Consider the following 25682-nt stretch of genomic DNA (forward strand, 5'->3'; position numbering starts at 1 on the left):
ACAGCCGGCAGATGAACTGGCCGGCACAGGCCTTGAAGAAAAACAGCCAGCAGATGAACTGGCCGGCACAGGCCTTGCAGCAACCAGCCAGCAGATGAAGCTGGCCAGCTTTTGCCGTTCAGTGGAGGTTGGTGGAGGGAGTGCGGTGGTGCTGGCCACTTGGAAGGCGGGCTCGGACCTACCTACCTGTCTCCCTCCCAACCTATCGCCTTTGCCTGTCACTGTACATACCCACTCCCTTAATTTGTCAAACCCCAATTTAGCCCCCACTTAATTTTTTATTTTCTTTTTTTACTTCCCCACTGTAAATCGTCCCCTAACCCCCTTTATCGTCTTTGTTCGGCTAACCTATCCTGTCACCTAGCCTACTCCCAACCCCTACGTTCCCTTCCCGGAGGGGAATAAGGGAGAGCTAGCGTCCTGTGTCGAGGCCCAACGAAGCCTCAGAATGGCCTCCCCAGAGTTCGGCGATCTTAACACCAAGTGGGTCCAGCGGCCCACAACGACAGCGAGGGGATGGATGGTGCGGAGGGGTACATCTCCTAATCTACCCTAACCATTGAACTGTTAAACTACCCCGGGGCTTTCAACAAGCGCCTCTCGCTTAAACTATTGGTTCTATAAACCCAGATTCCCGTCGCCTGTGTTGGTGTCCTCACAATTTCGGGCCTCGCCCCCCAATTTTCTCTCCGTGCCCTCACACGGTCTCCTGGCTGGGACACGTGGCTCCCTTTGGCAGGCACGACCCTCTGCCGAATCTCCCGCTATGGCACCCCGGGCACTACACTGCCTCCGTGCCTACCAGCTCCCTAACACCGGGGAGTGCCCCCATGGCACCTCCCCTGAAACGCACACGTGGCAGGCCGGCCTCCCGGGCCCCTTTCCGAGGGTCACCCGTGCCCACAACACTGCCCACGCGGCTAATGGCGCCCCGGGCCCCCGCACCAAGCAGGCGCACCCGTGCCCACTACGCTATCCCGGCCCCCCATGGGCCCTTGGCCTACCATGGCCGACTAGCCTGGTGCCCGGGGTACCCACTCAGCGATACTCACCTTTCGCAGCCACGCTCCCAAGCCCGTCAACAGGGCTCCTGCACCCCTCCAAATGGGTCTCGAGCCTACATTCCCACCAACAACAAAACGACCTCCATTTTTCAATTTGACTAACCCAGCTAACTCACTCTACACTGACCCCGGGGTCCCTTGGGCGGGAGTCACTCCTCCCCCCCAATCACTCATCGCACCATGCATTCCCCATTCACTCCACACACACAGACCCGCTGGCCTCACTCATTCACCAAGCACATGCCTCACAACTCACCAACTCTTCAACACACTCACCACTGAACTCTGCCATCCTTCTAACTACATCCCCTAACTAACTCGTGCTCCCACGTCGTCCCTTAAACTATAGCACGTTCCATTTAACCTACGTAGCTAAGCTACGTCCCCTCTACACATTTAAAGTCTGTCACTGTCTTCGAATAATCCCATAAATAATTTCCCAATCCTAAATCTCGCTATCATCCCTCTAACTAATCCATTCCACGGACTCCATGAGGACTTACCCCTGCCCCATGGAGTCGGTCTAACTAAGCTAACCCTTCCCCCTAACTAGTTTCCATCCTGTGCCCAGGTCAAGGGGGTCTTCCACCCCTTGCCCAGGAATCCTGTGTACCCGAAAGTGAGGCTTGTTCTTCTTTTCTCTTTCTTTACATGCGCAGCGCCAGCGCGGCAACTCGCGCACTTTGCACCTGCCCGTGACGTCATGCAGCTGCACGTGTTCCTCGTCCCTCCTTGGACGGTACCATCCGGCAGAGATACCCCTCCTGCCGGATTCCAACCACACGTGCAGCCATGACGTCACCGTGCGCATAAAAAAAAACACAAGCCCCACGTCTCGAGGGGTTCCCCACGCGAACACATGTGCTTTGCCCGTTGGAGCTTAACATACACGATCGCGTGGAGAACCCGTCCGGTCCAAATCCGTTTACCTGCCTAAACTTTGTCCGTCCGCGGGATCGGCAAATCCACCGCGTGCGTTTCCGGACCGGGACTTCACTCTCGCAAGCGAGCACGTGGCGGTCTCGTGCGTTGCACAGCACGAACCACGTGCTCACTGCTGGGTGAACCCGGCACGGTCCCCGAAACAACTACAGCCGCTACTCGGCTTTCTCTCCTCTGTCGCCGTCTCCGTCTCCATTCCACACACGCATACCTGCGTGTTACGACGCACACAGTCCACACCATTAAACTCACACCGGGAGACGCGGCTGCGTGCTCCCACATGCCAACCGACATCTCCCTCTCATACCGCTCTCTCACACACACGGTCTCCCTTGCACTCGGCCGTTCACTCACGCGTGCCTCACTACTCACACAAACCATACTACTTACACACGCGGGGGCACTCACCCGCGGTGCCTCATCCACACTCCGTCCCTCACTCACACACGCGGGGGCACTCACCCGCGGTTCCTCATCCACACTCGGCGTGCTGGGAAGCACACTCCGGCACACTCGCCACCACACCACTCACACGTGGTGCCTCACTCATACTGGCCGTTTCACTCACACACACGGCCTCACTCACACACGGTGCCTCACCCACACACGGCGTGCTGGGAAGCACGTACTCTGGCACCATCGCCACCACACCACTCACACACGGGGTCGCTTCCACACACGGGGACGCACTCACACCTTGCACCACACACACAGGGACAACCACACTGGGGATTCGTGTCCCCACAAGGGTCTCCGGGGCCTCTATACCCCCCAAGCTCTCCGTGCACCCGTCCACAGCACCCGTCCCCTCAACCTCGCAAAGCACGACCGAACTCACCTGGTCGTGACTCGCCTCAAGGGGGCAGACTCCCTCCCCTCGTTCCTGGAGGAGGCTATCCCGCTGCTCGCACCGGGTCCCTGCACGGTCCGCCAGCTCACCCCCATGATCCTCCACTACCTCCGTGTGTGTGTGTGCGTCACTTACCCCGTCCTCACCGTGCAGTCTCTCCTCTATCGTTCCCTTCCCGGCTACCGTCACTGCCAACTCTTCACCCTTTACCTCCCTTGTCTCCACTATTATTTCCGTTGTCGTCACCTCGTGTCTCGTCTCACACGTTTTGGTCTCCCCATTTAATTTTTCCCTTTTGGTCACCGTCGATTCCTCTGTCACGACCCTCGCCCAACACGCCCCCCGAATTATTTTTTACCCGCCTCCACCGCGGGCCTGTCAGCCGTTGCACCCCCTTCCAGCTCGTTTGCTCCCACACGTGGAGTCGCCATTCCCAGCTCCCTGGCCACGGCCTTCATGCCCGCCTGCAGGCATCGGCCCATGTTCTGCGTCTCACCCCGTAGTTCTTTCATTTCTTTTCTCATTTGCTGTGTATTCGCATCCATCGTCGTTTTCACTTCATTTGTATTTGTATCCATCTTTTCGTTCATTTGTTTGTTCATGCCTTTCATTTCGTTTTTCATATTCGCTTCCATCTTTTCGATCATTTCCGCATTCATCTTTGCCAGCATGGTGAATAGCTGGGCCATGTCGGGTGCGCTTGGGTGAGCCGTTTCGGCAGGGATCGGGAAAGGGTTTTGGTGGAGAGGGGGGGGGGGAGGTGTCATACACCGCGGCCGCTGCCGCACCCATTTCGGGCTCTGGGTTCAGTTGGGCGAGTCCGTGTTCCTGCACAATCAACATTTCCTGCTCGGGGATTCCATCCTGGACCATGGATTCTACACTACTACACATATACATTTCTAATACCCCCGGCTCCCGCTCGCCTTGAGACGCCATCTTGCTTCTCGTGAAGGGTTAATTTGAATCGCTCGTAATTTGGAGGGAATCGGGGGTCGCTTCTCTCACCCCTGGACCGATTCCCGTGAATTTAGCTGGAGACAGGAGAGCCCGTTTTCCTGTTCTCCGATACCAGTGCCGCGAGGAGGGCGATGAATTTGTATCGCACGACCTGACACCAGTGTTGCGAATTCGCGCCCGCCGGCGTGCGGACGGCCACGTAACTCGAATCGCGGCACGTCGCCCACCGGACGGACAATCCAGTCGTGACCCTCTCGGACTAACGCCGGGAACCAGTCACGGGTGGACCTTTCGGTCTTCGGTTCGGTGGATAAATATATGTGTGTATATATATATATATAAATATATGTGTATATATATATATATATATATATATATATATATATATATATATATATATATATATATATATATATGTGTATATATATATATGTGTGTATATATATATATATATATATATATATATATATATATATATATATATATATATATATGTGTGTATATATATATGTGTGTATATATATATATGTGTATATATATATATATATATATATATATATATATATATATATATATATATATATATGTGTGTATATATATATATGTGTATATATATATATATATGTATATATATATATATATATATATATATATATGTGTGTATATATATATATATGTGTGTATATATATATGTGTATATATATATATATATATATATATATATATATATATATATATATATATATATATGTATATGTATATATGTATATGTATATATATATATATATATATATATATATATATATATATATGTATATGTATATATATATATGTATATGTATATATATATATATATGTATATATATGTATGTATATATATGTATATATATATATATATGTATATATATGTATATATATATATGTATATATATATATATGTATATATATATATATATATGTATATATATATATGTATATATATATGTATATATATATATATATATATATATATATATATATATATATATATATATATATATATATATATATATATATATATACACACACACATACATACAAATTCTCGTGTGCCATCATGTGTAGTTATCCCCTGGTACGTTTTACCTTCGGATCCCTGAGTGCGACATTCATGGTATTCGTGTCCCCAAAATAAATAACCTGAGGGCTGAGTAACTAACTAAACAAACCCACTCATACGGACAACTTAAATAAAATTGCCGGCACTAAGACATACATGCCGGGGGCGCACTCATATGTACAGTACATCGTAACCTTACAAATTCTACACTAAACCATGGCCCAGGATCAATGGACTCTGCAGGCAGAAAAAGTCAAAAGAAAACCGGTGCACGGGCCGCCACTGCAGGCCCATGTTGTAGCTGCCAACAGGACAGTCCTTGTGGCTTGCCGACGATCCTGGCGCACATGGCAATGAACAAGGGGGGGGGGGGGCAAAGCAAAATTGAACGGGGGCAAACTGATGATGTGGACAGTGGGCATGGCATGGCAAAGGTGGACAGGCATACAAAGCTGGCAGAACAGGGCCACTGCAGGCAAACACAGCCGGCAGACGAACTGGCCGGCACAGGCCTTGAGAGCACAGCAGCTGCAGACGAAGTTGGCCAGCCTCTCGCCATGCAGTGCAGGTTGGTGGAGGGAGTGCGGTGGTGCTGGCCACTCGGAAGGCAGGCTCGGACCTACCCTATGGTCTCCCTCCCAACCTATCGCCTTTGCCTGTCACTGTCCCTACCCACTCCCTTAATTTGTCAAACCCAATTTAGCCCCCCTTTTATTTTTTTGTTGTTTTTATTTTTTACTTCCCCACAACAAATCGTCCCCTAACCCCCTTTACTGTCCTTGTTCGGCTAACCTATTCTGTCACCGAGCCTACTCCCAACCCCTACATTCCCTTCCCGGAGGGGAATAAGGGAGAGCTAGCATCCTGTGTCAAGGCCCAACGAAGCCTCAAGATGGCCTCCCCAGACTTCAGCGATCTATAACACAAAGTGGGTCCAGCGGCCCACAACGAGAGCGAGGGGATGGATGGTGCGGAGGGGTACATCTCCTAATCTACCCTAACCATTATCTCTTAAACTACCCCGGGGCTTTCAACAAGCGCCTCTCGCTTAAGCAATTGGTTCTAAAAACCCAGATTCCCGTCGCCCGTGTTGGTGTTCTCACAATTTCGGGCCTTGCCCCCCAATTTTCTTTCCGTGCCCTCACACGGTCTCATGGCTGGGACGCGTGGCTCCCCTTGGCAGGCACAACCCTCTGCCGATTCTCCAGCTATGGCACCCCCGGGCACTACACTGCCTCCGAGCCTACCAGCTCCCTAAACACCGGGGAGTGCCCTCCATGGCGACTCCTCTGAAACGCTCACGTGGCAGGCTGGCTTCCCGGGCCCCTTTCCTAGGGTCCCGTGCCCACAACACTGCCCACGCGGCTAATGGCGCCCCGGGCCCCTGCACCATGCGGGCGCACCCGTGCCCACTACGCTATCCTGGCCCCCCCATGGGCCCTTGGCCTACTACGGCCGACTAGCCCGGTGCCCGGGGTACCCACTCAGCGATACTCACCTTTCGCAGCCACGCTCCCTGCACCCCTCCAAACGGGTTTCGAGCCTACTTTCCCACCAACAACAAAACGTCCTTCATTTTTCAATTTAACTAACCCCCTAACTCACTCTACACTGACCCCGGATTCCCTTGGGTGGGAGTCACTCCTCCCCCCAATCACTCATCGCACCATGCATTCCACATTCGCTCCATTCACACAGACCCGCTGGCCTCACTCAACATGTCCCCACACAACTCACCAACTCTTCAACACACATACCGCTGAACTCTGCCATCCTTCTAACTACCTCCCCTAACTAACTCGTGCTCCCACGTCGTCCCTTAAACTACAGCACATTCCATTTAACACTACGTAGCTAAGCTACGTCCCCTCTACACATCCACAAGTCTGTCACTGTCTCCAAATCATCAAAAATCATTTCCCCTCCTAAATCTGACTAAAACCCTCTTCCTATCCATTCCACGGGCCCCATGAGGACTTACCCCTGCCCCATGGAGCCGGTCTAGCTAAGCTAACCCTTCCCCCTTGCTGGTGTCATCCTGTGCCCTGGCCAAGGGGATCATCCACCCCTTGCCCAGGGAATCCTGTTCACCCGAAAGCGAGGCTTGCTTTTGTTCATTCATTGCGCAGCACCAGCGCGGTAACTCGCAACCTGCGCACCAGAGCGGCAATTCACAGCCGCGCACCTTTGGCGTGACGTCATGGCAGCTGTTCTTGTCCCTCGTCCCTCTTGGACGCTACCATCCGGCAGGGATTCACCCTCCTGCGGGATTCCAACCCCACACGCAGCCATGACGTCACCTGACGCATAAAAAAAAACACAAGCCCCACGTCTTGAGGGGTTCCCCACGCAAACACATGTGCTCTGCCCGTTGGAGCTTAACACACCCGCCCGCGTGGAGAACCCGTCCGGTCCAAATCCGTCTACCTGCCTAAACTTTGTCCGTCCGCGGGATCGGCAAATCCACCGCTGGCGTTTCCGGACCGGGCTTCACTACCGCAGCCGAGCACGTGGCAGCCTCGTGCGTTGCACGGCACGGACCTCACGCTCGCTGCTGGGTGAACCCGGCGCGGTTTCCAATCCAACTACAGCCGCCACTCGGCTTTCGTTCCTCTGTCGCCGTCTTCGTCGCCATGCAAACCACGCACACCTGCGTGTCACGACACTCACTCTCCACTCCTTCAAACTCGCATTCACACCGGGAGATGCGGCTGCATGCACACGCATGCCCACCGTCATCTCCCTCACATACCGCTCTCTTTCACACACGGTCTCCCTTGCACTCGGCCGTTCACACACGCATGCCATTTCCCTTCCACACGTGGCGACACTCGCCCGCGGTGTCTCACTTACACACCGTGCCTCACTCCCACACGGCATGCTGGGAAGCACGCATCTCGGCACACTTGCCAACACACCACTCACACGCGGGGTTTCACTCACACCTTGCACCACACACACCGGGACAACCACACTGGGGATACGTGTCCCCACAAGGGTTTCCGGGGCCTCTATACCCCCCAAGCTCCTCGTGCACCTGTTCGCAGCACTCCTCCCCTCGACCCCGCAAAGCACGACCGAACCCACTTGGTCGTGAGTCGCATCAAGGGGGCATCCTCCCTCCCCTCGTTCCTGGAGGAGGCTATCCAGCTGCTCGCACCGGGTCCCAACACGTTCTGCGAGCTCCCCCTCATCGCCCTCCACTAACTCCGTGTGTGTGTGTGTGCGTCTCTAACCCCGTCCAATTCACCCTCTATCTCCCGTGTCTCTGTACATTTATTAGTTTCTGTTTTTTTCTGGAGTTTTTCCATCTCTCTGGACTTCAATTTTACTCTCTCCTTGAGTTCATTAATTTCAACCTCATTTTGTTTTTGTTTCCTATCCCACAGTCTCTCCTGCTCTTCATTTTCCACTCATTATTTCTTTCAATTGGCTCATTTCCTTCCTGTGTTTCATTCGCTGTTCTCTCACTACTCTTCCTCGTTTCCTCTCCTGTCCTTCCTTCTCCAGTTTCGTTGTTTGCTTCATTTGGTTCATCTCCCTTTTGTGTTTCATTTGCTGTTCTCTCACTACTCTTCCTTGTTTCCTCTCCTGTCTTTCCTTCTCCAGTTTCATGGTTTTCTTCATTTGGTTCATCTCCCTTTTGTGTTTCATTTGCTGTTCTTTGTCTATCTCCTCATACTCCAGCCTCGCCTTTTCTTTCAATTGGTCAACCTCAGATTCATGTTCTTTTTGTTTTCTATTCCATTGTTCCTCTCGTTCTTCCCTCTCCAATCTCGTTGTGTCCTTCAATCTCCTGATGTCTCCTTCCTGCTTCATTCCTTGCTCCTTCACTTTATCCTCGAATTCCAACCAATTTTTTTTCCTTTTGTTGTTCAGTTTCAAATTCATACTTTTTCAGTTTTCTATTCCACTGTCTTTCTTGTTCCTCATTCTGCAATCTCGTCATTTCTTTCAACTGACTGATTTCTTTCTCCTGTCTCATTCGTTCTTCCTTCATTACTCTTTCTTGTTCCTCATTCTTTAGTCTGGCCTTCGCTTCCAGCTGTTCGATCTGTACAGTGTGGTTTCTTAACGTTTCATTTTCCGTTCTCTTCCTTTCCTCTTTTAACACTCTCAGTTCGTTTTGTAGTTCCCTCTCTTTGTTTTGGTGTTTCTGTAACTCAGAAGCTTTCTTTTCTAATTCCTTTTTCATCTCTACACCTCTTTTCCATTCTTCCTTCCACGTTTTATCTATACTCTTAGCCATTTCCATGATCCTCGCCCACTCGGGTTGAAGTGTTGGTTGAGAGCCCACACCCCGTGTCGTGCCATTCGTTGCGCTCAAAATATCCGCCTGCTCACGCCTCGTGCTGCGCTGAAGTGCGGCCGCACCGCCATCTTGCGACCCAAATGCCGGCAAAGTTCGTGCTCAGTAAATGGGATTGAGCTTCCCCTTTGATTAAAATTACAAGAAGTAGTAACATCCCTGGCCATGGATTCTAAATTATTACACATATACATTTCTACCCCCGGCACCCGCTCACCTTGAGACTCCATCTAATTTCTCGTAAGGGGTTAATTTTAATCGCTCGTAATTTGGAGGGAATCGGGGGTCGCTCCTCTCACCCCTGGACCGATTCCCGTGAATTTAGCTGGAGACAGGAGAGTTTGTTTTCCCGCTCTCTGACACCAGTGTCGCGAGGAGGGGGATGGGTTTGTGTCCCACGACCTGACACCAGTGTTGCGAATTCGCGCCCGCCGGTGTGCGATCGGCCACGTGACTCGAATCGCGGCACGTCGCCCACCGGACGGACAATTCTGTCGTGACCCTCTCGGACTAACGCCGGGAGCTAGTCACGGGTGGGCCTTTCGGCCTCACCATGATCGTGCCAATCGGCCACCCGCGTGGGATAGGGTTGTTCGCCAAACTCGACCTACCTAAGTACCCATGCGGATGGTAGACCGGGCGATCGCACCTCGCCGCAGGTCGACTCCGGACACGGGCTGCTTAAGCGATCCGTTCCGTGCTATCGGGATAACCGAGCGGTGTTATCGTCAGCCTCGACGGTTCCGATTACTTATCGGGCGTATTAAGCCCACTACGAACCCGTTACGTGAAGCAAGATGGAGATTCAAACGAAGGAAAGGACGCAGCGAAACGGGGAACAATCGGACAAGCACATTTAATACGGAACCACGCAAGGCACGTATATTACAGTCACAGGGATACAATAAAAGCAATGCACGTATTTACAATCACCGTAAATAAACACAAGCAAGGAACGATGCAGAGCTACAACCGAATATGGTTTACTACACAGAACACTTCTACAATTTTACTTCACCAGACTGGCGCCACACACACGTTTACACAGAACCCAAAAGAAATGGAAGTCGCGACTTTCCTGAGCATGTCGAGTCCCTCTCCGACGTCCGTCGACGTGGTCCCGGCTGGCCGGGACTCCGTGCCCTAGCGTGGTAGGCGAGGCCTCTCCGGCGTGCCTCGCGCCTGCACGTGTTGGCCACTCGACGCCACGGACCGAGTGTTCGGCGCTATCCCAGCGCGGATAGAGGGGGGGGGAACGTGGATGCCCGAAGTCGGGGGAGGGGAATGGCGGACGCTCCTTCCTGCCAGCGAGGTCTTGCAACTGCCCCACAAAAGACCAGGCCAGCGGCCACCAGGACGAGCGAGCCGGAAGACGAGAGCGAGAGCAACCACGAAGCAAAAAATATCCACCGAGCAAGAGCATCCACCCAGCAAGAGCATCGACAAAACTGCTTCCCCCGTCTCCGACTTTCGGCATCTTCCGATATCTCACCTTCGGCACCTGAATGGTGGTTTGCGAATTTCCACAGCCGTAACTATATATATATATATATATATATATATATCCTGGTGTTGGCGCAGTGGTTAGGGCAGCGGCTTGGGATCCAAAAGGTCCTGAGTTCAAGCCCCGTTCGACCACTGAATTAATACACCAGGGGGTTGACTCAGCCTGTCATCCTTCCGAGGTCGGCGAAGTGAGTACCATTGTACTGGGCTGGTGTATACCCCGGTTAAAATAGGTGTACCATATCCCTGTGTCGTAAGAGGTGACCAGGGTTGCGTCAGGAAGGGCATCGGGCGTAAAACATGTGCCAAATCACGATGCGGATCATACGGATGATCCGCTGTGGGGACCCCTTACGGGAGCAGCCGAAGGAAGAAGAAGATATATATATATATATATATATATATATATATATATATATATATATATATATATATATATATATATATATATGTATATATATATATATATGTATATATGTATATATGTATATATATATATATGTATATATATATATGTATATATATATATATATATATGTATATATATATATATATGTATATATATATATGTATATATATATATATATATATATATATATATATATATATATGTATATATATATATATATATATATATATATGTATATATATATATATATATATATATATATATATATATATATATATATATATATATATATATATATATATATATATATATATATATATATATATATATATATGTATATATATATATGTATATATATATATGTATATATATATATGTATATATATATATATGTATATATATATATGTATATATATATATATATGTATATATATATATATATGTATATATATATGTATATATATATATATATATATATATATGTGTATATATATGTATATGTATATATATGTATATATATGTATATGTATATATATGTATATATATATATATGTATATATATATATATATATATATATATCTATATATATATATATATATATATATATATATATATATATATATATGTGTGTACGTGATCGTCAAGCATAACATATCATTCTCTTTGATAACCCCCCCCACACACACACACACACACACACATCACACACACACACACACACACACACACACACACACACACACACACACACACACACACACACACACACACACACACACACACACACACCTCCCTCTCTCTACCCCTCTCTATCTCTTTCTCTCTCCCTCTCCATCTCTCTGTCCCCTCCTCGCTGCCTCCTCCGAATAAAGTGCAGATATAATGTGTGTGTGGCCATTAAAGGCCCAGTCACACCTTGACGTTTTAGCCAGCGATGGCAACGTATTAAAATTTATGTAAAACGCTGGCTTACGTTGAACTTTTGATGTTTTTTTTTTAAAGATTCGGACGAATTCATAGCGACTTGGTCTTATGTATAACGCATTAGTAACGGACACAGAACGTTTTGTTGTGTTATAGATAACTTATACCAACGAATGCTGAACCTGTTGTCGGCCTACACAACCTATGCCCAACGATAGTCTAACTTAGGCATAGCGCGTTGCACGCATCGCCGACGATGTCGTGGCGTAGCCTATTAAAAGGCTGACGCACAACGATTCGAATCATAACTGCCGTAGAAATGAAAGTGTCAACATCGCGGTCACACCTTGGCGATCTTGCCAGCGTATGCCGACCTAAGAAAAATGTGTCTAAAACGTTGGGGCACGTCAAATACGGTACGAGTAAGTTTGGTATACGTGAGTAGAATGCTAAAGTGCGCTATCATACGTCGTAGTAAGTAGAGTACGTCAAGAAATTTTAAACATGTTCAAAATTTTACGACGTACTTGGCGTATAACACACGTTCCGCATGCGATGGGGATAAGTTTTACACACGATATGTGGACGCTTACACACGTCCACAAAGGCTACTTGTAAGCTACTCATAAGTCGAAACACATCGCGGTAATGTCTTTTTTACGCGAAACTTATTTCTAACTTATGTTTGACGTGCTTTGAACCAATTCTTTACGTAGTCCCAACACACATTGACGTATGTAGCCGTATTCCAATGACGTCTTGCGGTCGACAAAAAAAATAAATGAACGTGTTTCTATCTTCCAACTGCCATATAAAGACGTGTTCCCAGCGGTTTGGGGAATTGGTATATAAAAATGGTGTTCATAAAAGGGGAACCCAACAGTGTTTTCGAGTCCTTTTTGAGTCGATGTCCATGTCAGCAGTAACAGTATCAGTATCAGTATCAGTATCAGTATCAGTAGTAGTTTGTTCATGTTGGCAGTAGTAGGTGAGTGTGAGGGGAGGGTGTGGGTTATGATGGATCCTCCTTGCCTCCGCGTGTCCACGGGTAGGAGACATCTTTGCACCATTGTTCGAAGTTCTTCGCGGCTAATTTTTTATGGGACTTTTTCAACAATGAGCTATGGCTTGTTTTTATGATTTTGGTCTATTCATAACGGGTTGGACAAATGCACAATGAACTAATAATGTGCATAGAGCGCTTCGATAACTTATAGATACGGTATACCAACGAATAATTATCGTGTAGCCGGCGTTCACAAACTATGCCCAACGATAGCCTAACTTATCCATCTCATGCGGCAGTTTATCTTTGCCGGTGACGTGGGGTTTGCTATTCATAGGCTGCCACTCAACGATTTAAATGGCTGCATCTCCACTATTGAAAGTAGACGCTTGCGCTCAACAATTGGATTTTTTTTACACTCAACGACTTTTAAACGGTACCACTCAACTATTTTCATTGTTTGCAATGAATGATTTAAATTGCTGTCACTCGCCTTTGTTTTTTGACGCTGGGGTTTGGAAATTTTAATCATTTCTATTGAACGTGCTAAATCGCTCAAACTCCACTGTTGAAAGTAGACGCTTGCGCTCAACAATTGGATTTTTTTTCCACTCAACGACTTTTAAACGGTACCACTCAACTGTTTTCATCGTTTACAATGAACGATTTAAATTGCTGTCACTCGCCTTTGTTTTTTGATGCTGGGGTTTGGAAATTTGAAGCGTTTCTTCTGAGCGTGTTAAAACGCTCAAACTCGACTATTTTAAATAGACGCTGCCGATGGACAATTGGAATCATAGCCAGGCTAGACACCGAAGTGTGAACATCCTCGTCATGCCGAAGAAAAGTTTGAAGAATGCTGCAAATAAGTGTCCTGGCCGTGGCCGTGGACGCTGACGCAAGGACGATCCATTATACCGACGTCTTTCAGCCTATGAGTAACTAAAAAGTAATGTCTGTCGACGTGTGGCAACGATCGCGTAACGTGCCAACAACACGTTAATCATAGGTTAGAAATAAGTTTCGGGTACGCTAAACATTACCTCGGCGTGTCTCAACTTATGATTAACTTACAAGTAGCATGTGTTGACGTCTGTCAACGATCGCAGACCGTGCATACAACTTGTGGCCAGCGTAGCGGAACGTGTGAGTCATACGCTGGCATACGTCGTGAAATTTCAAGCATGAAAAAATTTGAGGACAACCGAAAAGTACAACGTTTAAAGCCAGCGTACAACGACGTATGGCAGTGTTTTTCAGCATGCTCTCAATGTTATCAAAACTTACCCATAATGTATTCAACGTGTGCCAGCGTTTTAGAAAAAAATTTCAAAAATCGGCATACGTTGGCTAAAACGTCAAGGTGTGACTGGGCCTTAAGCATAACATATCATTGTCTTTGCTAACCCTCTCTCCTCCCTTCACCTTTCTCGCTCTTTTTCTTCCCACTCCCCCCCCTCTTTCTCTCTCTCTCTCTCTCTCTCTCTCTCTCTCTCTCTCTCTCTCTCTCTCTCTCTCTCTCTCTCTCTCTCTCTCTCTCTCTCTCTCTCTCTCTCTCTCTCTCTCTCTCCCTCCCTCCCCCTCTTTCCTCCTCCCTCTCCCCATACTACTCTCTTTCTCCCACTCCCACCCCCCTCTCGCACCCCCTCTCTTCTGGAGTGTATAGCAACATGTCATGAGGCATTGTTCCCCCCTCCATTCCTCTCTCCCCCTACTTCCTAGCACCTACCCCTCCTCTCTCTCTGCCCCTTTCTCCACACTCCTCCTCCTCTCTCTCTCTCTCCCCACTCCTCCTCCTCACTCTCCACTCTCTCTCTCTCCCTCCATCCTCATTCTCCACTCTCTCTCTCCCCCTCCATCCTCATTCTCCACTCTCACTCTCCCCTCCTCACTCTCCCTATCCCCTCCTCAATCTCTGCTCCCCATCTCCTTCTCACTCTCGCCTTCCACTCCCCTCCACTCTCACTCCCCCTCCTCTTTCTCTTCTCTCTCTCTCTCTCTCTCTCTCTCTCTCTCTCTCTCTCTCTCTCTCTCTCTCTCTCTCTCTCTCTCTCTCTCTCTCTCTCTCTCTCTCTCTCTCTCTCTCTCTCTCTCTCTCTTTCTCTCTTTCTCTCACCCTCCCTCTCTCCCACCCCTCTCTCTACCCCCACCCCAAGTTTCTTCGTATTCCCATCAGCGAAGCGACGGGTGGTATTTGCTAGTATAAAATGAAAAGGTCCCTGTAATATAACTTTTTATTTGTTGCCAGTTGCAAACAGTTGCCAATCAGTGAGAGTTATTGGCTACAACTCCCATCATGGGTAAGACAGCTGATTGGCATTGAGTTTATCATGTGTTGCATGTTTTTATTTTATTCTGATTTGTAATAATACTTCCTTTTGTTATAAATGCAAATTGAGTCTTGACACTCGTGCAGAAAAATTCCTTCATGCTGCTATTCACAGAGGATATAACTGAAATGTTTGGTTGAACACAAAACAGATTCAACGGTGAAGACACTTCCAAAATTGATTGTGTACCAATTGCTAGTGGGTATACTAGTGCTCGATGCTAGTAAATTTGAGGTAGAGCAAAGTGGGGCAAGATATCCCCCTCCATATATCCTCATCAGTCCTTTAGTTTGGTATACTAAAACATTTTCCATTTTTAATTGCCTGCCATATATTTGTTGGTGTCTCTCATAAAGAGTATATACCATCAGGGCAGAGTGTCCTCCTGGTTTGGACATCGAGTTTGCCAAACCAGAACCGAGGAGGTTATAATCCTGGGTGATCATTCTTGCCTCACCTTGACTGAAAAGGGCATCTTGCCGCCATCTTGCTCAAATGTGTGTTGTGATTTTTGCTGGTTCCAGTGCTCTGCAAGTACTGTAATCAAAGAGGTTGAAATCCCTGACAGTTGGATCGTTCTCCAGGTTGGAGTACAAATTTGATCGTGTTTTGTTTTTTCTTCCTGCTGTATTTGTGCTTTATGCTGTGCACCATTCTACGCTTGTGCTTTATTGTATACAGTGCCCCCCCCCAAACCATTCACTTATTGCATTGTGTTGTTGCTTGGTTGAACTGAGTGTTCTGTTCCTCATACGCCGTGTGCTGCTGTGCTCTTTCATGTGCCTTTGCTGTGAAACCTGGCATGCTATTTTGCATCTGGCCTTTTTGCAAACCGCTGTGTTCATTCCACATCGGATATTCCTTGTCAGTAATTTTTATTGATTACTATCTTGTATTGTATTGTTGCGATCACTGAATACTAACATGCAGACTGTTTCCACAACGTCTCTTGCAAAAAAAAAAAAATGTTATTCCTCTTGTATTGAATCATCAGATAACCAAGCTATCTTGCCCTCCGTCATCGTTCACTTATAAGATGTTTGTTCCCGAACCCGTTCCCGATGTTTGTTCCCGAGCCAGCCGTTCCCGAACCTTCAAAAATTATTTTGTGTGAACTGAACAGTCTTAGTTGACTGTGTGACTTACCATAAAACAGCAAACCGTTTTCCTTACTACTAGTGGGGCAACTTAGCATAACAATTGTGCATTTTGTGAGGAAAGCACCAAATTTGGCACACTAGTAGCCTATTTGGATATTGGGCCATCTCAAATTCAGCCGCTGATGGCTGTGGCAGCCATTTTCCACTGCCATCAAAAAATTTTGAGATGGCCCAATATCCAAGTCTGTTCATAATATGATAGGCTACTAGTGTGCCAAATTTGGTGCTTTCCTCACCAAATGCACAATTGTTATGCTATATTTAGCTAAGTTGCCCCACTATACCTCCAGTAGTTCTCCAAACATGACAAACAAAATGTTTCAAGCATTTCAGTCAGTTATGGTGATTGTGTGTTAGAGATGAAATTGGTGGCTTTGCTCTCTCAAAGTATGTTTCAATGTTATTATATTATTACAGATTAAATTATTAGTTTTCGATGAGAGAATTTTTCATTTTGAGTATATTTCAATATGATGTATCTTGCCTTTCTTTTTTAATACAATCAAGGGAAGTGGAAAGAGCTTGAACAAAGAATGGTCAGGATGTCACAGAAAAAAAAGTGGGGGGGGGGGGGAGACATGCCAAAAGAAGGGACGAGGGATAAAATAGACAGACAAATAACAACAAATAACAAATGAACACAAAACTGTCAAAGGGTGGAGGAGCTCCTTGTGAGCCAATGGCCATCCATATTTAGTGCCCAACTGTGTCTGCAGACATCCTCCTGCAGTTGGGTCACTTTTCTTTTCAGAGGTTGGTGGCATAATTTGCACTCTGGCCAACGTAAAACCCTTCACTCAGCAAAACACAAAAATAAATCTGAAAACTCACTTCATGGGAGTACCTCCTGTCCAGCTGCCCTTTGCAGGGCAACTCACTGGATTATGGGATTGGGGCAAAGCTTTGAGGACCCCCACTCTTTGATGATAGGCGAAAAACCACGGGGTAACCTTCCTGGGTCAGATTGCGATAGTGTGTGTCAGGGTGGTGCTGTGGTGTCATCCACCAGATGGAGGTCTCCTTGGGTTTACCTGAGGCGGTCCCTTTGGGTGGGTGCCTGGAATGTCCTATCACTAAGAGAGGATGATCACCTGTCTCTGTTATCATCTGAGCTCAAGCATTTGAACATCAGTATTGCAGCACTCTCTGAGGTTTAGAGATCGGATAGTGGTGAGATCATGACAAGAGGTTTCAGCTACTATTGGTCTGGTCACTCTGATGGTTACCATGCCCAAGGAGTTGCTGTAGCTGTGTCCAATAAGCTGACTCCAATGACAATTGAGGTAACACTGGTCAACGAGCATATTATGAGACTAAGGATTCGTCACTCCATGGGTTTTGTTTCCCTGGTCTCTGTGTATGCTCTGACTGAGGCGAGTGATTTCACCATGAAGGACGCATTCTATGCCACACTCAAGTCTGTAGTTGATCATTGCACCAGGCAAGATAGTCATAGCTTTGGCGATTTCAATGCATTGACTGGAACTGTAAGGGATGGTTATGAGACATGTGTTGGTCCCCTTTGGTCTGGAGCTGTGAAACAGAATAGCACGAAGTTCCTTGACTTTGCAAGAAATCATGGACTGAGGGTGGCAGCATGAAGGGAGGGGAAAGAAGAGTGAGGGGAGGGAAGGGAATGTAGCATGAGGGGAGGGGAGTGGAAGGCAGCGTGAGGGGAGGGCAAGGGGAGGCAGTGTGAGGTGAGGGTCTGTCCACACATAACCACCGTCTGGACACATCTGGAGATAACCACTGCCTGGACCTGTCCAGAGACAACCACCATCTGGATCCATCCAGAGATAACCACTGTCCAGACATGAATGAAGATAAACACCGTCGAGACATAACCATCGTTCGGATACATATGGAGATAACCACTATCCAGGTATAACCACTTTCCAGATACATTCGGAGGCAGAACGAGAGAGAGAGAGAGAGAGAGAGAGAGAGAGGGAGAGAGAGAGAGAGAGAGAGAGAGAGAGAGAGAGAGAGAGAGAGAGAGAGAGAGAGATGTGGGAGGATGCTCCACTATATTAGGAGGGGGTGGAGCGAAGATGGGACAAAGAGCGAGAGAGCAGGGTAGTGGGGGTAGGGGAGTTTGCAGAGAATATGTTATGCTTTATGAACAAAACACACACACACACACACACACACACACACACACACACACACACACACACACACACACACACACACACACACACACACACACACACACACACACACACACACACACACACACACACACACACACACCGTGTGACAGGTGGAAAATTTTTTGGCTCCAATTGAGAAAATACATTAATACAGCGAACAGCTCTGAAATCTGGGGTTGTCAAATCTATTTTGCTTTGAAACGCACAAAGAGAAACCATTTAACATTTGTAAAGCACACCGAGTCATATAAAAATAACCAATTGCTTTCGTCACGAGGACAAAGGGAAATGCGATCGCTCATACACTGCTGAGGTTAAAAGTTAAAACCTCCAAGATACGCGATGAAACCTTGCCATCACGATGCCTGCAACCAAGCAGACAGACAGGCACGCGCGCGCGCGCGCACACACACACACACCTGTGGAGGGTCCCTAAATTTAGAATCCAAGTATAGCCATATAGAGTATGTACCTCCACCATGTTGTATCTGCCAACTGAACAACCCAATTGGGACACAAACTGGACCACCGTCCACATCAGGCTCTCGGCAAGCGGCTTGAGCACTAAAGCAAGCACACCAATTAAATGGTTGGCAAGCGATAACTATGTCCAAATTACTGTATGTTTGAAATAGACCAATGACCACTTTTTTATTTATCAGAACTGCTGCTAAGTTCAATTCTGGAACTTAAATTTTGTAATTCAGCTTCGTGTAAGAAATTCTCAAGGTTATGGCATGTGCAGAAATGAAATAAAGCCACAAATGCTGGCATCTCTGGACGTTTATAAGCATTGCAATGTACCCAGTGATTCATAGCTATGATGAACAGGCATTCGATAATATGAGTGACGAAAGTGAAAAAAAAAAAAAAAACTTGATCGTTGAGAAATCGGTGTGGCCTGTTCCAAGTCAAGGCATGGTTGCGCAGGCCAAAAAACATGGCGGTTTCAGACCCCAGCGAGGTAACTCAGGATTCACCTTCAGTCCCCAGAGAGCAAGTTGGCCAAAGATGCACCTGATAAAGGATATAATTAAATAAGGCTGTTAATTATCTTCAAAGGGGTTGTATAAATTAACCCAAACATTCAATTTTCACTCATGCACATCCTTGGAGTTGCCTTTGTAGGCATGCAAAGTTTCAGGGCAATAGGTTTCATGGTTTGGAGTTATGGAGGACACACACACACATTTATTAGTATAGATAAAGCATCCTATTCTTTTGGAAAAAGGTTGTTCTGTTCGTTCTTTCTGGAAGTACTGTGTATACTCGTTTGTGGTCCTTCCAGATCTCACATGGTACCCTTTGAAAAGAGTATGCCTTTGTGTACCATTGCTCTGGGCAAACTGTATGCTTGGTTCTTATGGTTTGTCTGCAGCATTACACATTCCAGTTTTGTTCCAAAAGTATATGGCAAGTCATATTGAGAGATTGGACTTAGAGAAAGAAAGTGTTTAGCGCTTCAACTGCTGGTCACTTTAAATCCCTACATTTCAAAGTTTGAGTGCTTGTTTCCGAAAGAGGTTCCCACTCGACATAATTTTGATGGAGTACCACAATGACTCTTGCTGGCATATCAGACGAGCAATTTTGTCAATTTTCAGCTGGCAGAGGATCATACCAGTGAACCAAACAACTTCAGTGCAAGCACACTATACTATCTAAGAGACTTTGAATGTACATACCTGTTGATACAACAGTGATTAACATGAAAAGTATCTTTCAGGTAATCCACCACTTTCAGCAACTGGCACATTGCATATTGAGCTGCAAGAGGAGAATGACTTTGCACCACGGCTTGTGACACATGCTTCTACACTATGTGGTGAGCAAAGCGATGAAGCTACTGGTGTGATTGTCAGCGCAACGGATGATGATCTTCATCCTCACGGAGCACCCTTCACCTTCAGGCTGCATCCAAATTGGCCAGAGCTTGCTTTGAACTGGTCCTTGATCCGTCTCAATGGTAAGATGATCAGTCTTGACATGTAATGTTGTTTTAATTTTACTTTCATTTTGCATTTGTTAAAGCAAGCTGTCCCATTTAGTATTCCCTTCTGAGCACTTGGCTGATGATGGAGTGATCCAAAACTAAAATCACATATACAGCGAGCCCTTAAATATCGCGGGTTTGAACATAGTGGTTTCGACCAATCGTGGGCAACCATTGTATGAACCAATTTGGTTAATGCAGGCTTAATATCGACCAATCACGGCTTTTGAGCCGAGTTGTGATGGCCATCTCACATCAGGAGCCTTTTGTTATTTCTCATGCACCGTTAATAATGGCGGTGAAGTGTAAAACGATGGACAAAAGTGATTATTTTATTTATTTGCTGGTTTATGGAGCTGCAGAGTGATTTATAAAAGAAATACATTGACAAATTACAAAGGGAAACAACTTGGGAGATTGATAGGGGAGGAATGGTGGGGGCTTTGGATATATTGTTGTGAATCTGGAATCCTTGTGCACACAAACATACAGGTCCTATGGCTCAGTTATTTCGGTAAGTATGTGTTTCTAGTTAGGGTCCCATCCCTTGTCTAATGGGTAATTAAATGTTCCTGCGCTGTGGAGTTATTTTAATAGTCAGGTTTTCCTTCTGTTATTTTTACACCACCAACGATAACAACAACACCAACGAAAACCCTCTGCTCCCGGCATTCTCCACGTGCTCAGTAGGGGAAAGGTCAAGCCCCACCCTTCAATTTGCTTGGCTGTGCCCCAAGAAATGGAATGCGACAGCCCCCACCCAACGATGAGCGAATTGAATTCCATTCCCTAATATGGACACGAATCGAATCGCTTGGCTGCACCCCAAGAAATGGAATGCGACAGCCCCCACCCAACGATGAGCGAACTGAATTCCATTCCCTAATATGGACATGAATCGGCTCACTTGGGCACCCCAAGAAATGGGATGTGACAGCCCCCACCGACGATGAACGAGTCACGCCGGAAGCGAGCCGCACCCGAGAGGGATAAGAAGGGAACGGAGAGACAGAAGTGGGCTCTTCTGGGTTCTTGGTTCTTGGTTGGTGGTTGTTCGGAGAGCACGGAAGGTGGTTGGTGTTCTTCAGTTGAATCGTCTCAGCGGATTGTGAAGGATCGGCGCCTCGACTTCACCAGCGCGTGTTCTGGAGTGCGAAAGGATCCGCCGGAGCTCGGGAGGCTGATCACGGCTCGCCGGTGTCTGGATTCGGCTCGCCTCTCGCTGGTGCCCGGTGCAAATCAGCTCGAAGAGCACACGAGGTGGACAGGTCCAAGGCAGGTTCTCGTCTGCAGCTCGCCTCTCCATCCGAGCTAGAGTCCTTAATAAAGACCGCTTTTGATCCGATTCTTTTGGGTGTGTGCGTGTGTGTGTTTGTGGCGCCAGTATAGTAAGTAATGAGTTGTTAAGTGCCTTGCTGTAAATACGTGCTTATCAATATTCGGATAACTCTGCCCTTACGTGCTCCCCTCATCTTCCTATTGTTAATAAATATCCCCATTTGTGAAATGTATCAGCTCGTTCATGTCCTTTCCTCCATTGGCTTAGCGTGCTGCGTGTTGGAAAATTAGCAAGGCCGTTGTGCCGCCGTAAAGGGACATTTGGGACCAACGGATCTCGGTGACCATCCACTCGGGTCACACACGGTTAGAGTACGCGAGCGGCTCGTTCTGTATGGGTGCCGTCGAGGGTGTGAAGACTCGGTAAATCACCACGTGGATATCTAGGTATTTTGAAAATTGCCAAATAACCCTGTACCATGTGGTAGAAATATTGACGCTTCACAGTCCGATAAGGGACCCGTACTTTTCAGAGTTTTCTGAAAAGATACGATCTAAATTCTGGGTGATCGGCGGAGTCGACTCTCCGGCTCCATCTAGCGGTCGTGCTCGCAGCCGACGCCCGGCCGCAACAATATTACAGAATTGAGGGGGCATGTTTAATCTGCTCCTGAACATTTACTGAATCGACTTCAACGGCGCTGGAGACTTCATCTTAAAGGTGATCTATATATTTTATTATCTCGCGCACGGGAAGCGAAGTGTAGGATTAAGCCATTGGTTGGTGCCCATCCTCTGTCTGTCCATCTGTATGTTTTTGTTATCAGTTTATGATAAATGAACTACTTATTATCCCTCGCCAACGAACGAAGTTGGCGGGGGATATAGAAATGGGTTCTGTCCGCCGTCCATCCGTCACATTTAGTTTCTGGAGCTTAACTACAAATCCCCTCAAGATATATTTACGAAATTTGGTACACATATCAAGCAAGTGGTGAACTGATGGCTTTTGATATTTTCTAATTGAGAGGTCACATGGTTTGGTAGCCATGTTGGATTCAAGAAAAATATTAAATAATGTTTTCTCTGGAATCACATAACCTAATGAAGTGAAAATTTGCAACTATCATCTTCCATCATGTCTGCATACATAGCAAAAATCATGGCATCACAAGTCAGATGGTTTGGTGGCCATCTTGGATAGAAAAACACAACCCATCCGATTAACACGAAACTTCACACACGTATTCCACTGGAGGATTGGAAGCAGAATGTAAATTTATGATGTCATAGGTCACATGGTTCATCAGCCATCTTGGTTTAAATTGAATGTAATACCGTGGTACCCTGATATTCGTGGAACCTGCATATTCCCAGTTCATAAAATGTCACCTGCTTCTACATTTGCAGCATTGTGTTTCGCGTATTCATGGTTTTCAAAATTTTGATTAATTTTTATATTTACTGGCAAATACCATCCGTCACTTCACTTATGGGAATACTAAAGAGGGGGAAAAAGGCGGGGGGAGAGAGAGAAGGTGAGTAAAAGGTTGGAGGGGAAAAGAAAAAGAAGGAATGTAGGAGTGAGGAGGTGTGTAAGCGAGGAGGGGTGGTGGAAGGGAAGACAGTGTGAGGTGAGAGAAAGGGAAGGCAGACGTGCGGTAGAGTGTCAATTACAATTCATACTGTCTCATCAAAATGATTCTGCAAAGAATAATAGTGAAGATGGAAAAAAAAAAATCTGAAATCCATTTTCGACAGATCATACTATAAACACTGCCCAGAGACAAACACTGCCCGGACACGTCCAGAGACAAAACTCGCCAGACACATCCGGAGCCAAACTGTCCAGAGATAAATACTGCTCAGAAAAATCCGGAGACAAACTCCTGTCCAGACAAGTCCGGAGACAAACTCACATCCAGAGACAAACTCTCGTCCAGTAATAAACACTGCCCGGATGCGTCCGGAGAGAGAAGCTGCCCAAACGCATCCGGAGATAGCGAGTGGGTCGTGCTCCATCACCCTGAGCAAGTGTTTCATGCTTCGTCACCCTGAGCAAGTGGTTCGTACTCCGTCATTGTGAGTCAGTTGTGAAATAACACCCGGTTTCCAAGCCGTTTGCAGTATTTACGTGTTTTCTAAATTACCGAGCCAAATTTTTCCACCCATCACACGCAGCTGCATATAAAGAATAATGTTTGTGAACATATCTTTGAAATGTCTATATAAATGCAACATTGTTTTCGGTGAAAGCTACTCGAGGTTTCTGGGTTGTATAATCACACTGACTCCAACCTGCTGATTCCCGAAAAATTGCTGATATCGGCCAAGCGTGTGTGTGTGTGTGTGTGTGTGTGTGTGTGTGTGTGTGTGTGTGTGTGTGTGTGTGTGTGTGTGTGTGTGTGTGTGTGTGTGTGTGTGTGTGTGTGTGTGTGTGTTCATAAAGCATAACATATTCTTTCTGATAATCTCTCTCTCACTCTCACTCTCACTCTCACTCTCACTCTCACTCCCTCTCTCTCCATATCCAGACGGTGGTTATGTCTGGATGGTGTTCGTCTCCGGATGCGTCTGGGTGGTGTTTGTCTCCATACAGGGGTTTGTCTTCGGACTTGTATGGACAGCAGTTTGTCACTGGACTTGTCTGGAAAGGAGTTTGTCTCTGGACTTGTCTGGACAGGAGTTTGTCTATGGACAGGAATTTGTCTTCGGGTTGTGTTTATAGTACGACCGGTCGAAAACAAATTTCAGACCTTATTTTGTTTCCATATTCATTGTTATTCGATGCAGAATCATTTTGATGACAGTATGAATCGTATTTAATGCTCCACGGCACATCTGTCATGCCTTCCTATCACCTCACACTGTCTTCCCTTCCCCCACCCTTCCTTGCTCCCCCTTTTTTTCTCCCTCCCCCCTTTAGTATTACAAGCGACGGGTGGTATTTGCTCGTAAAAACTGAATTGATCTGAGCAGCAGTTCCGACAGCTAAAAATAATAAGTAAATCAATAAATAAAACAAAAATCAACGTTTCATTGTCCAATTCGCACATTATTTGAAAGCCCTTCCTCTCCTCGATCCCCAGAGAGTTGTATGGTGGTAGAGGGTGTTTGGTCGGAGAATAGCATGAGGGGAGGGGGAAGGGAAGGTAGCATGAGGGGAAGGCAGCATAAGGGCAACACAGCATGAGGGGAGAGGAAGGCAGCGTGAGGGGAGGGGAAAGCAGCGCGTGGGGAGGGGAAGGCAGCACGAGGGGAGGGGAAAGCAGCATGAGGAGAGGGGAAGGCAGTTTGAGGGGGGGGGAAACAGCGCAAGGGGAGGGGAAGGCAGCGTGAGAGGAACACAGTGAGAGGGGAGAGGAAGGCAGCGCGAGGGGAGGGGAGGCAGCGTGAGGGGCGGGGAAGGCAGTGTGAGGGGAGGGGAGGGCAGTGCGAGGGGAGAAAAATGCAGCATGAGTGGAGAGGAACTCAGCCGAGTGGAGGGAAAGACAGCACGAGGAGAGGGGAATGTAGCATCAGGGGAGGGTAAGGCAGCACGATTGGAGAGGAAGGCAGCCGAGTGGAGGGGAAGGCAGCCGAGTGGATGGGAAGGCAGCTGAGTGGAGGGGAAGGCAGCACGAGGAGAGGGGAATGTAGCATCAGGGGAGGGTAAGGCAGCACGAGGGGAGAGGAAGGCAGCGCGAGGAGAGGGG

At 47.1% G+C, this 25682-nt stretch overlaps 1 protein-coding gene across 3 annotated transcripts in view; it reads left to right on the forward strand.

Annotated features, from left to right (window-relative positions):
• The window catches only part of LOC147022951 (cadherin-15-like), a 171363-nt gene that overhangs the window by 94466 nt on the left and 51215 nt on the right, over nt 1–25682 (forward strand). For all 3 annotated transcript variants that reach the window (XM_085887912.1, XM_085887913.1, XM_085887911.1), the window contains one exon: nt 20443–20682. In XM_085887912.1, coding sequence (XP_085744038.1) covers nt 20443–20682 — 240 coding nt within the window. The remainder of the gene's footprint in view (nt 1–20442; nt 20683–25682) is intronic.

This window comes from Eptatretus burgeri, chromosome 7, assembly GCF_056783735.1.
Source record: "Eptatretus burgeri isolate ZD-2024b chromosome 7, Ebu_testis_v1, whole genome shotgun sequence".
NCBI lineage: Eukaryota > Metazoa > Chordata > Myxini > Myxiniformes > Myxinidae > Eptatretus > Eptatretus burgeri.